The sequence below is a fragment of the Pagrus pagrus genome, assembly GCF_965226575.1.
Source record: "Pagrus pagrus genome assembly, chromosome: 13".
NCBI lineage: Eukaryota > Metazoa > Chordata > Actinopteri > Spariformes > Sparidae > Pagrus > Pagrus pagrus.
Genome location: NC_140197.1, coordinates 22,119,502 through 22,133,410, shown reverse-complemented (window position 1 = coordinate 22,133,410; position 13,909 = coordinate 22,119,502). Strand labels below are relative to the sequence as shown.

Genomic DNA, 13,909 nt, shown 5'->3' with positions numbered 1-13,909 from the left:
GTAATTTGGGACACCTAAACTCAAGTGTTATTCTTTTCTGTTCTGACAAAATGTTAGAAGTTAAGTTAAGAACTTATAAGTTAAGCTTGGATGTTATGTGCATGAAATCACATGACTTTATGGGGTGATGTCACAGAAAGGGGGCAGGGCACTAGTCAATCATGAAGCATCCCTGGGGATTGCAGACAAAGTCAGTGACATAGGATTCTGATCAGATTAATGTTCAGAAATAAGAAAATGTTTGTGATCAAATTTTGGCAGGAATATTTTCTTTAGCACAATGAACACCAACAGGTGTGGCATGTCTCCTCCGGGTATGATACCTTCATTCTTTCAAACCTGCAGATTTTGGCAGGTTCAGTCCTCCATAAACTCACTAATATTATTATTTCTTTCAATATTATGTAGCAAGAAATGTGCAATCATCTTTGTGGTGTTACATGAAATAGTAAAAATTTATCTTGGACCAACTGTGTGCGGATATACAGCAGATTTCCACAACTATCCTCTCAGCTGTAGCTGTTATTGGATGAGCAACGGGCGTGACCCACTTCCTAAACAAACGCCCTCGCTGACCCGCAGCGACGTGATGACGTCACACGCTTTCATCCCCTCCTGTGTTTATTATGTGGTTGGTAAGCAGCAGCTGCTAACTAGCATCGAGCCTCGTCTTCAAACATGCTCTGAGCTCGCAGCTGGCAGGTAAGATCGCTTGATATCGACACAATGAAGACTCGCAGGCGTTTAAACGACCCCGGCGTTGACTTAAAAAATAAAAAAACTTCTCGGTGACAAAACACACCGAGCGGATAGAGACGTAAACAGCCGAAGGTCGTTTTTTCAGCTAGCAAGGAAGGCTAGCCTGCGAGCTAACTTAGCTCGCTGACGGCGACAGCGGCGTACAATACGGCATAAGTTAGCAACACAGAAGCTTAGGTTTCAAAACAGCTAACATTTTGCTTAACGGGTTGACTGTCGAGTGTAATGACTAGGTGGCATGAGGAAAAGTGCCAACACGTCTCCGAACAGCTGTGTGTTGGGACATAGCTTCACAGCTACAGGACACAGCTGTTGAGCAGCCCTGATAACCGCAGCGGAGCTTTATTAGAGCAACTTTCATCCTACACAACAGTAATGACTTCTACACATGCTAATACCTCGTAAAGGGACTTTTGCTTTAATGCCAGCCAACTTAACATCTACATGTAGCTACTGAGCTTTGAGTCTTTTAAGTCTGTTTATATGTTGATATGTGAAGAAACTCCCATTTTACTCAGTCAGAATACAGTTTCACCATTGCTGTAGGTCAGAGCTTTTCTAGTTTCATTTTTCTTTTCGTGTGACCAAGTTATTGCATTTAATTTCAAAAACTTAAAAACAGGAACTAAAGTTTTCTACTGTCATCATATTTGCCATGGGATGGGCGTACAGATGCGTCTTCTGTTTCCTCTGATATGTGCATGTAATGTTCCCTATTTTCAATTTAAAGTACCAAGCATGACCCATTGGCTGTTTTTCTTTATTCTGACAGGTTATAGGTACATTAGAAAGATAATTGCTGGTGAATTGGTAATGAAATGAATCACTGGTAGCAGTGATATGACACAGTGTGGTATGATATGGTAAATTTCCCAGATAGTCATTTGTGATTTGTTAAACGTAGGGGTCAACTGATGAGGCTTTTTCAGGGCCAATACCCTTACATATTATTTATTAGTGTTTTTTCTTTGTATATACTGTATACTTTGAAAGACTATCAGCCAATATATCAATTAGAATTTCTTCTACTCGCTAATATCAGCATCTGCCCCAAAATCTGTAGTTACATGAATAAGATGAACAGTTTTTTGGCGAACGCAGTGTATCTACAATATAACAAATCAAGGTGCTTTGTCACAAAAACCCCAAGGGCTGAAAACAGCTGGAGATAATAAAGGGTATGAATGCAAAATCTCCGCTGGTTGACATATTTATATGGAGTGAGGGACAAATAACAGACTCTGTTAGCCGTCAGAGGCCTACTTGTATTATATGGCAGCAGTGGCTCTTTAATGTGGGCAGGTGCCTGACCATGCAAGGCTCCAACCTCCAAGTGTGATTACAAGGATCTTGACTTGGATTCTTTAGTGGACTTAGTCAGACGCTTGACTTTTAGTTCATTTTTGTGTCACGTTCTTCTTGTCTTCAGGTTTGGAGGACCGAGATGGCAGTGTGTGCACTGACCATGTTGGATGGGATGGAGGATGAGGTAACAGCAGCAGGCGGTGTGTTGCTCCTGGCCCTGGCCCTCGTCTTGGCTTGGCTCTCGACCCATGTGGCCGACAGGGGAGATCACATACTGGGCACCATCCTCACCGTGGGTGCCCACGCCTCTCTCATCGGACTGGGAGGCCACGACAGCTACAGCGGAGGGTCCCCCAGCGCAGACGCCCCCGAACAGCAGACTCCTCCACCCTCGCAGGAGAACAAACCTGATGACAGTGAGTCGGGGACCGAGAGAGGAGAGAGTGAGGGGACAGGGGAGGGAGCTGAGGGGATCAGGACAGATCTCCTGCTGGACATCCAGAGCAAACAAGCACAGGCTGGAAGACTGCACACTTCAGATGAGGATGATGATGACATTGATGAGGAGGATGATGATGATGAGGAGCTGGAGGAGGAAGATAAAAAGATATTTAAGCATATCCCAGTGTTGTCCAGCACCATCTCCCCCACAACCACCACCACCACCACCACTACCACATGCATCTCTGTTCGTCTGAAGTTTTTAAATGACACGGAGGAGGTAGCTGTTGTTGAACCGGAGGACACAGTGGGAGGACTGAAAAGGTTTGTTGAACAACCCCAAACCCACAGACTTCGAGCATAGGTTGTTAAATGAATCATTTTACATTCTGGGAAATGTGCTTCTTTGTTTACTTGCAGAGAGAGAAAAAATCAATACCACTCAGTGTAAGTACTGTAAATATGAACCTACAGCCAGCAGTCAGTTTGCATAGCTCCTTTTAACAAAGAGTGGAATCAAGGGAAAACAGCTAGTCTGCTAATTAAAGTTTAAAAAAAGCCAAAGTAAACACAGCACATGACTTTATGAGAGGTTATATGTGGGTCTCCTCTTAGCAAGAAAAAAAATCTAGATTGTAACTTATTGTAAAACCACAGCTAGTCATTTTCTTCTTTTTTTGTAAAATGGGTCTAACAAGATGTCCCGTGATTTTATCTGTGAAATTACATGCTCCTCAGATCGTCCTATTTTGAGTTGTGAAATTGTCTGACCTCAGTTTGGTCACAAGCTTTTAAGTTGTAATGTGGAAACAACATCAACGCTACAAAGATGTGTTGTATTTATCCGGGTGAGTGTTTATAAATAACTTTAGTAACTAATCTGGGTCACTATGTTGACGGTTACCTAACCTAATAACGTATTAGAACAAAAACATTTAATAAATTAATATGCAGTACATGAATTAATAAGAAGTTTCTCACCATCAACCCAACATCTTCTTTTACACACCATGATTATGCATATGTGATAACATTTTCGCAGACTTTACAAGTTAATTGTTCAGACTTGAGGAGACGATCACATGAATTTTTCCAGTCAGGAACCAGAGCACATATATCCAACCCGAACCCGTCAGAACCCAATGGGCTTCGCCAGGTTTGGACAAAAATTTTGAAATGATGTCTTGGTTTGGTCACGTCAGTTGACATGGTGCTTTCAAGATCTTTTTATGAAAATATCTTTACAAGTAAGTGATATGTAGTGATAATTGATAATAAGTGGTGGATGCTGTGTGTATTTTCTATGTACTGTAATGCTTTGTGAACGTCTTTGATATCTACACAACAGCGACATCTCGGACTCAAACCCCCCAACTGCTAGTTGGTGGTAAACTCATTGTGTCAGTTTATTTAATCTCAGGTAACTGGAGACAGTCGGAGACAGGTAAATGAGATATGACGGCATCAAACATGCATTTTAGATGTTTACACTTCGAAATAACAGCATGATAAAAGACCTATATAGGCCATTGCTTGATGCAGTGGTTTTCTACCCAGAAGTTATTATAAAAACAGGTGTGATTCAATCTGTGTCCTGTTGAGTGCTGTGGTTTGAAGGCAACAGAGGCTGTTACTTACTATACTTTAGTTTAAACTAGCTAAAGATGGACGACATAAAGCCAAAACTTGTCAAAAGGGACGTCTAAAACTACAGAAAACCATGCAGGAAAATCGACATACGCTGAAGCCTACATATCTGTAATCCGGGTAAACACTGAAGCTGTAACCATGGTAACAACTGTGTGACAAGGTAACACAGTGGATGTGAAAATGCATCCCAACTCTATCATGTATTCATTTTCCAATTATTCCGACACCACATGAATGTGCCTACGGTAACAGAATCCTCCTGCCAACGTTGTTATTTTAGCTAAGCTAAGCAGCTGTGGTTTATTATACAGACATGAGTGTGGTATTGATCTCTGCAAGAAAGCAAGCAAGCACATTCCCCAAAATGCTGTACTGCTCCTTTAATACATCTCTTCTTTTCCATCTCTCTTCTTTCCCAGTAAATACTTCTCAGGTCGGGAGCATCAAATAAAACTTATCTACCAAGGCCAGCTGCTGCAGGACCCCAAGAAGACTCTGTTATCCCTCAACATCACACACAACAGCGTGATCCACTGCCACATCTCCCCGACGCTGCACGAGCCCACTCCAGAGGAGGGGGCTCAGTCTGGGGCCGGAGCCGGGTCTGGGGTCTCCGGAGGATTCAGAGCTGCCGGCGTGGCCATCAGCACCGGCAGCTTGGTGGTGCCTGTGTTTGTGGTGATACTGTCTGTGGTGTGGTACTTCCGCATCAACTACAGGCAGTTCTTCACCGCCCCCGCGACCATCTCCCTCGTGGGAGTCACTGTGTTCTTCAGCTTTCTGATATTTGGGATGCACCGCCGCTGAAAAGGCAGCGAGATAGCACATGAATGTTGTGAGGTAAAATAAAAATAACTACAGCAGTGGGTGGCACCTTGAGACGCGGACTAATCAAAGGAAGCTTGGTGCAGATGCTACAGCTGATTGGGTTCCTGCAGAGTGTGTGTGAGTGGGTGGATGGGTGAGCCTGTTTGTGCATGCACCAAGATTATAAACAGATGAGTGATTGTACAGTATACATGAGGTAAATAATAATCTGCAGTGGTTCACACCATGTTCAAACACTCTCTCTCTCTCTGTCTGCTCTTTTATTGTTGCAAAAGATTCATGATGCGTTCATGTATGTCATTGTTTTGAGGCCATTGTTTCTGTGTTCAAGAAGTTTTAAAATTAACTGATAGATGCAAGAATTGGAACCACTCACTGTTGTCCTGTGCGTGCCAGTTTAACTCTTTACTATTATTTTGTGTTATTTGAATGATTCAAGCTCGGTGTAAGCAAATATAGACTGTACAGCTGCCTCAGTGCTAGGCTGAAAATGGAAATTTCAGATATTTTTGTCGCTGAAAAACTGTCGCTATGTAGAAACAGGCTAATTTAAATAATCACTAGAGCTGAAAATAGACACTTTTTGAGGAGATATTGTAAATATATTGTGTATTTTCTGTAAATAAAATGATAGAATGAATCAGATGAACCTGCATCTGGCACTTACAGATTTGGAGGGGAACACAACCCTCCTGATTATGCTGGACTGCTCTGGCTTCAGTGATGTCTCAAATTAAAGCATTTCAAACCAAACCTGCTTCTGTTTGTGGTCTGAAGAAGAGAGCCTCTGGGCGGGGTTTGTGTTTATTTATATACAAACACCAGTACGCACAGCAGTGGATTAAAATATGCCCCATTATTTTCTTGCATGACAGTCACATGCCCGAGATTGTGCTTGTGTATGAAAAGATATCAAAGTCACAACACTGCATTCTTTGTTATTATACATAGATAAACAGAGCCAGTGCTGTTAGCTTCATATCTACCAAAGTATCTCAACAACAGTTCATCTATCTTTAGTGCAGGAGACTGAAGAAAATCCTACTAGCAGTGTGAACAGAAACACTCCACTGGTTCCCAGGCTTACAGTCCAAACCACTAGCTGCACAACTAATTGGGCTACCTGGCTAAAAATGTATATGCTGCCCCATAAAAAATTACTGTACTTTGACTGATTTAAAAAGTTTCAATGGATTTGTGCTAAATTATAAAATTCCACTGTGGATAAAACATGACAGCAATAGATTGAATAGTATGATGAATAAACAGCTTGTGAAAGAGGATCCTTTTTAATTCTGATGTCAGAAAGTTTTGTAGTTTTTTGGCTGATGGAGCATACTGGCACCTTATCACTCCCTAATCATTTTCATGCAGTCCCCGATTTAACAGTGATGTCCTAAACAAAACAAAATACAATACAAAATAAAATCTGCAACAGTAAAGAATCGTGTTTGAGAAGCCAATTTATAGGAGAAACAGGTTAAAAATGCTTCTCTAAGACATCAACTATGACAAGTTGTCAGTCCAAGATTAGTGAAATAGTGCATCAGACCTCTAAAGCGTGTAATATCTTACATTAAACATCGTTGGTTATAAGATGCAGACTCATCACAGATGATTGTGAATGACAAGTATAACTGCGCCACTGATCTACTGAATGTACAATGTGATCTATGAGCAGAAACTACACAAAAAAAGTTACGTTGGATTCATGATTACCTTTCCATCTCACACGTCATACTGTATATACATGTGCCCCGAAAGCCTTGTGGCTCATCAAATATCAAAATCTGCATTTACACACAAATAATAAACATTACAGTATCACTTCATAGGCACTGACAAATAAAAACTTAAATATATTGTTGATGTAAACAATAAAAAAGAAGTTAAATATTTAAAATGGCATACATACTTTCACAAAAATGTCACATTCTAGGATGCATAGTTTTATGAAAATATAAATGATTACACACACGCACATACCCTCTAACCGCACGCACACACACACTACACGAGAAAGTGACGTTCAGCGTACAGAGGCACTCACACACAAACTGTGCAATACGATGCTAGAATTAAAAAGCCACTGATGAGTACTCCAGTATAGGTGAGTCAAGTGTCCACATGTCTACTCAAAACAGAGTTAAATGAGCACAGAGTCTAAAAATAGGGGCGGGTCACAGTACTGCACTACCTGAAGGTTTCACAAAGCTAAATTTAACACTTTTTTTATGCTCTGAGGAATAATTTGGGGTCAAGAATAAGCAGTAAAACGAGCGTGTTTTCAGTTCCAATAATTCCCTGCAGATACTCTGATGAGTAACTCTGTGATCAACCCTCATCTTTCGACAGCTGTGCTCATAATACAGAGGGAGAAATGTTCATTAAATTGCCTGATTTGTCGAGGTTAAATCAATAAGAACTACTGAGTCAAGTGTCAATCCCGTCCTGTTCAAGCCTGTATATGTACAGTATGAAAGGAGGGACTTCATCAGGGAGGCAAGAGCTGGTCTGACCGACAAGGTATATACTAGTTTAAGTCATCATAGATACTGGAAATAGAAGGTGCTGAGAGTTTGGGCCTCTTCTTTTTGGTCGATAAGCTGATATTACTCTGAGAGCTGCTGCTGCTGCTGCCGCCTCCAGTCAGACTTCCCCCTCCCACTCCTCCTCCTCCACCTCCTCCTCCACCACCGCTCAAACCGAGAGACGTCCTCTTTTTTTTCTTGGGCCTCCTAGAATCTGAATGGTTGGTGCCTGTGGAGAGATAATGTATCTATCAGCTATCTTCATGTTTAATAAAGACAAAATCAGCGTAATGAAGAGTGCTTCCTTACTGGCTTTAGATGAGGCCGAATCAGTAGGTGAAATATCAGGTGAGTCTTCCCACTGCAGGCGGCTCATCAGGGTCTGTCCGTCTGGAATGTCAAAGCTGTCGTTCTCCACAGCGGCGTCCGCATGAGGCAGCGACGGCCTACATGAAACCCAGACAAAGAACAAAAGTCCATCTATTTGATAATCTATCTCTAAAAATATTGGTGTACTGTATACAGTTAAGAGATAGCTAAAGGGGCAGTACGATTAATTTAATCTCTGCAGCACAAAGTCAATGATCTGGGCCAGTGAGGCATTTTCAATCAGCTTTCGATCATGACTGTTAACATACAGTATCACCTGTTTACATAACATTGCTGTCTTTCTCCTGTGAATCAGTGACTTTACTGTTGTTTTCAGACACATAATGAGAACAGGTGTGTGTGTGTACATCGACTGTTGCAAATGGTTTAATAAAAATAAAAATGTAAAGACAAAACTGATTGTGCTCAGCCTACATTTATGTGGACTCGGTGGACTTTTTCTTGCTGCTGATAGCACCCTATAGGACACTTAAATATTTAACTAAAGGCAAAGATCAAGATTGTGTAAGATCAGAGGAGACCGTGATCCTCAAACAGGAACCAGATACTCATTTACATATGTTCTGGATTTGTCTGCTTTTACACAATCCAAAACCAAAATCTGTTCTCCCCTTGAATAATTTATTTTGTGTTGTCTTTTTGTGTTTACGTTTAATTTGTAACAAGTTGTCACTGCACGCAATGTATTTATTGTGATAATCCAGAAAGTCCTGTTATTGTAATCTTTAGTGAATGGCAAATCTATTCAATCGGCAGCCCATGAACCGAATGCAGCCCTCCAAAATCGGGCCCCTTGATCATGTTATTAGTCGGCTTACTAGCTCATTTATTGGTAATGTCCACTGTTAGGCACAGAAATACTCATATTTAATTAAATGTTTTAACCCAGGCTGTTGAAGCAAAAGGACATTTAGAATCAAGCTGCATGAAAAAAGATGTTAAATGAACATGAGCCCCTTGGCACTTTGCTTTTCTTTAAAAAATCTTGCCCTTCTAAGATAAGTAATTAATTCGGCCTGTTATATGGTTAACACATAAATTCCAACCACACAATAATCTAAATTTATGAATTAAACTAGACCAACTAAAGCTTTTCAAAAGCTTGAAATATGATTTGAGGTTTGTGGCAGAAAATTACATACATGGGCAGCATAGAGTTGCCAGTAACACTTTATAATAACAGTCACAAATGTTGACCATTGACCTTTCCAATGATAAAAGGTCACAGATCGCTCAGTCCCCCTTCAGCTGCTGTGTACTGCTGTGTGAGACAGTCACAACTCTGCCTCTGTCAAAGAGTTGTTACTGGCAGAAAAGACACCGAGCAGCAGAATTGTTCTGTTCCAATCTCGGGCAAAGGCAAACTTAACAGAAAACAGTGAACTGCATCAGCAAACACCTGCACCATGAGGGTCACAGCACTCATTCATACATGACTTTTGTTAAGGACACTTGCGGGTGAGAGGGAGGGAGGGGGGTGAGGAAGGGGACAGGGCACACTCACGCGGACGGCCCCAGGAGGAACACCCTGACGGCCCTCCTCTGCTCGTCTGTGTGCTGGGGACATCGCTGAGACCTGGTGGGACACAAGGTGGCATTATACATCCCTAACTGACGGCCGCCCACGGATCACAGCTTCACGCATCCCCCGCATGCAGGGAGGGATGGAGGTGGGACGGACTGCTCCCGGACACAATCAGTGACCAATAGGATGGCACAGAGGAGCAATGGGGTGTTAAAAGGTTATGAAATGTCAGGGATTGGTCACTGAGAGTGTCCTTCATGGGCTACATAAGAATATCTGTGTTGTTATTGTAGAACTTGGGGTTTTTATTCTGGAGAAACAGACACGTCAATCACTGGTCCAGATTTTTAAAGCAATGGAAAACATTGAGTTGCCACCTGTGTGCCCGAGTTTGTCCCGCCATACGTGATCACTTCCATAAATACACGGATTAATTGGATCATGTTTCTAGATTCAGGTTCAGACACTGAAAGGGGCCAAACTGAAGGAGATAGAGACACTGATGTCAGAATTTTGATTAAATAACATGGTGTCAGGCGATTAAGTACCCGAGACTATCCTGCATTATCCAATGTAATTGCACCACAAAAGCTGTTTAGTGTTTTCTCAGAGTGGAGACACTTCATCACTAGTTTTATTTATGTGCTTATACAGTAATTACCTGGTACACATCTTCTTGGTGTGCTCAGAGATCACCCCACATTGCTGTTGAAACAAACACAACATTAAAATCTGTTTAATTAAAGCAGGAGATAAGCAAAAAGAAAAAGACTGCTTATTCTGAAAAACGCCTACGTGCTCGGGCACATTCACACAAGTTTCTCACCGTCGTTAAAAGAGATCTGACTTCATCGGGGCCTAAAGTTTCATAACTGATGCCAGTATTATAGTTGTACTGAAATGAAAGACCGAGCAAAAGCCATTATCAGTACTTTGTACAGTAAAATACAAAGTGGAAGAACTTTGTTGTCTCGCAGGGAACAAGAACAAAAGAAGGATTTGTCACCTTGTAAGGCTCTGAACTGACGCTGCCTCCCAGCTCACCTGTAAAAAAAAACATTATCATTATAACTTTTATACCACGTGCACATCATCAGTATTTGAGTTAAAATCATCTGCCCAGGGATATTTTTTTCTTTTGATATTCAGAATCAGGATTGTTAGAGCTAACTGATATTTTGGTTCTGGATCAGTAAATCTAAAAGGTGAACCTTTTGCTTGTTTAACCTTTCATCACTACACCGTGGTTGGCATTAGACAGCAGGTGTCAAAACTCTGACTGAGAACACAGAGCGTCCTGATCTGCAACGTGATCCTCTGGCTTCAAGACGGCTGAATGGACCAGGTGCAGCCGAGAATCATCTCAAACAATGACACTAGAAACTAAACGCCCGATAGACTCACCATTTTTATGTTTTACAGATTTGGATCTTCTTGGGGAATTTTGATTCTGCACAAAGAAAGTCATTCAGATTAGATTAAGCACAATATGCACTCATCATTCAGACTGTATGCTAATATTGTCTGCGTGAGAGAAAACAAATGACGAAATACCTTATCTGACTTTCTCTTCTTGGCTGTAACATGGAAAAATATTTGTTTATTATATGATATCAACCAGGAGTTGTCCTTAATTATTCTCTTGGCAAATTGGAAAGTACGTTAATAAAGTTAAACTTTTTTTTTAAAGCTAACCTTTTTTTTCTGCCCCATACGACCAGTCATTATCATTGAGGTCATCGTTGTCTTCCTGATCACTCTCTGATTTACTCATGTTGTTATTGCTGGCTAGCCTGTTAACAACAAAAAAACAACAATCATCAAACAATCTGATTGGATATTCATACCAATTTTGGATCAGCACCACACTCCTGAATGACCTTTACTGACCGACCTGCGGTTGGCGATGCGGCTGCTGTTGCGGCCCATGCCGAGACATTTCTCCAAGTGCGGGGCGAAGCGAGAAGCTGCTATCAATCTTTTGCAGTTCGGGCACTCGCACTCTTTGTTTTTCCACTGATTGTACACTTGGCCAAATATGTCCACTCCTGGCTGATCCACAATTTCTGGAAGAGTAATAATAATAAAAAAAAAATACAGTAAGCAAACACACCAAAGACAAATGGACCAGAACGAACTGGATGTCGTGGTACCAACCAAACTCCTTCATGCTCTCTTGGTCCGTTTCATCCAAGAAGAAATAGCCCTGTTTCACAGCACGATGCACCTCAAAGCACAGGCCCAAACAGGCATCTTCCACCAGCTCAGAGTAGATGTCATGGACCAAGGCCTGCAACACGAAGACCAAATACAAACTTGGCGTTGCCACATAAAAACAGATGAAAGACATAACATTTGGCTGTTTATGGAAGAATTAAATGTTTTAGATATTCACCCACCTCCAGCTTGGTGTTGTCTTGGCCTGACAGGGGCATATCCTCCATTTTCATTTGAAAATCTGGATGGGAAATCTTGATAGTAGGGTAATGGGATGCTGACCTACGGATTTAAAACAAACAAAAAACAAAACAACTGACGAACGTGAGAATGTCAGCATGGTCAATGTGCAATAGATGAAAAGCTATATCCACCCAAAAATTTAAATTCAGTTACTTATTAATCAGATTATTTTTTCCCCCCCATAATTGAATAAACAAGCTGTTCTCAGAGGAAAATAAGGTCCCTGCATACTGTCTGAAGCTAGAAACGGTGGCAGGGTCCGCCACATGTAAATAAAGAAAAACAGTATGAAATTGAGTTGTCCTTTAAGGTCAGTTTGTTTATTCAGTTTACTCAGTCATGAAAACAATTTGAGTTTTAGGTTTCACTTTTAGTTTAGGCATAAAAAAAAATAAAAAACCTTTCTCTTCTGATTCAAATGTCTTCCCCAAAAACAACAAAGCTCACCTTTAAGAATCAAAACCTACTTTTAAAACGGTTATCCACACTTGTTGCAGATGTGTCTTCATTCTGTTGAAGAAAAGGAAATACACACGTTAATAAGTGTCAGGTGTTGGGAGATATGTCAATCCATCTCTGCGTCAGGTGAGGTCAACACAGGTACAATTATTCTCATATTCACACTACAAACAAAGCAAAAAGCAGCTACGTACAAACATAAAACACACATCTGGCGAACGTGAGCGGGAAAACAACGAGTGCAGAGACGTTATAAACGCAGGTAATGACTGTAAAGACTGATTAACGTCAACCGACCTTACTTTTTAGCGTTAGCATTTGCTAGCTAGTCCTGCTACCCTACTCGCTAGTGTAAGATGAAATAAAAAAGCGTCTGTGGGAAATGAATGTAAAACACACACTCACGCACAATGTAGTGACGTTATGTTTTTAATTGACCCCGACAAACGGTTTCCTCTTACCCTGTCATACCGAAAAACTCAGCCTGAAGCAGGCAGCTTCTGTGAGGGAGGCAACATCACCACCGTGTCAGTCCACATGAAAGACGTTAACAAGAGGCCCGGTGGTCGGCTACGTTCATCCCCTTGTGGCAAATGAAACAAAATCCTCGTTTGAAGTGTTTGTTGTCGCAGCCGCGGGTTAAATTAACGTTACAAGCCCGCTTGACTGCGAGGAGGCCAACAACGTCTGAGCAGAGAGAAAAATAAAACTCACTTCCGGCACCAACCTTCAGAATAAAACACACAAACGCATCCGGTGGTGAAAGGAGCGTCATTAAAGGTGCACTATGCAGTTTCGTGGCATACATTTAAATCAGACGATAACAATTTCATTTTCACTTTGTTTGTATTTGGCGGACCCTGCCACCTGTCTAGCTTCGAAGCAGTGTTCTGGGGACTTTTATTGTCCTCTGAGAACAGCTTGTTTATTCAGTTATGGATAAAGTTATGTATTATTACCTCATTAGTTTTGTAAATATTAAAATTCTGAGTTTGAATATCTTCTCCAAAAACTACATAGTGCCCCTTTAACTACATGTGCAGATTGATTATGCAAACAAAACACATGATCACTTTTTAAAAGGTGAGAGAAAATTGTTGAACAGTGTACGAAGTGGTTAAAATTAGCTCCACCTAAACCAGCAACAACTTTAGATCATATAAGTATCAGCAGTATATTGCTGGGTTATTATTTTCTATGAGTAGTCCAGCATTAAATCCCAGCATTTTTTCAAGGTGTTGATTCAGAGGCTTTTTCCCCTCACAGCAGACATTTACAGCCTACTAGTGTAATGTTGTTTTATGACATTAAATATAAATGCTTGTGTGATTTTGTCTGCTCAACAAAAGCATCCTACACACATGCTTTTCTGATCCCACTATCCGCCTTGTTATATCTATATTTAGCCAATATTGTCGTCGACCGGGCAATAAAGGCTGTGGTTGCTAGGAGATCTTGTGTGACGCAGGTAAGGCATTGTGGATGATTTTATTTTGAAGGTACAATCCGCGTGCTTCCGTCATTACTGACAGACTTGCCATCAGTTTAAGACATCAATAAC

The 13,909-nt window shown here is 41.1% G+C and overlaps 2 protein-coding genes across 3 annotated transcripts; one reads left to right on the top strand and one right to left on the bottom strand.

Annotated features, from left to right (window-relative positions):
- Nucleotides 1–593: 593 nt before the first annotated feature.
- Nucleotides 594–5,736, top strand: tmub2 (transmembrane and ubiquitin-like domain containing 2). The gene is made up of 3 exons (XM_084372079.1): nt 594–702; nt 2,189–2,829; nt 4,575–5,736. The coding sequence occupies exons 2-3, from the start codon at nt 2,204–2,206 to the stop codon at nt 4,960–4,962; spliced, it is 1,014 nt and encodes a 337-aa protein (XP_084228205.1). The 5' UTR covers nt 594–702; nt 2,189–2,203; the 3' UTR covers nt 4,963–5,736.
- A 692-nt stretch (nt 5,737–6,428) lies between these two features.
- On the bottom strand, nt 6,429–13,062 carry atxn7l3a (ataxin 7 like 3a). 2 transcript variants are annotated; one of them, XM_084372077.1, is made up of 14 exons: nt 12,810–13,062; nt 12,357–12,399; nt 11,829–11,928; nt 11,587–11,719; nt 11,324–11,495; nt 11,125–11,222; nt 10,984–11,006; nt 10,834–10,879; nt 10,436–10,473; nt 10,256–10,324; nt 10,091–10,134; nt 9,409–9,480; nt 7,824–7,960; nt 6,429–7,743 (listed from the first exon to the last, which is right to left on the bottom strand). In XM_084372077.1, the coding sequence occupies exons 3-14, from the start codon at nt 11,877–11,879 to the stop codon at nt 7,517–7,519; spliced, it is 1,110 nt and encodes a 369-aa protein (XP_084228203.1). In that variant the 5' UTR covers nt 11,880–11,928; nt 12,357–12,399; nt 12,810–13,062; the 3' UTR covers nt 6,429–7,516. The 2 variants fall into 2 exon arrangements, with proteins under 2 accessions (XP_084228203.1, XP_084228204.1); XM_084372078.1 differs by lacking the exon at nt 9,409–9,480.
- Nucleotides 13,063–13,909: the final 847 nt, after the last annotated feature.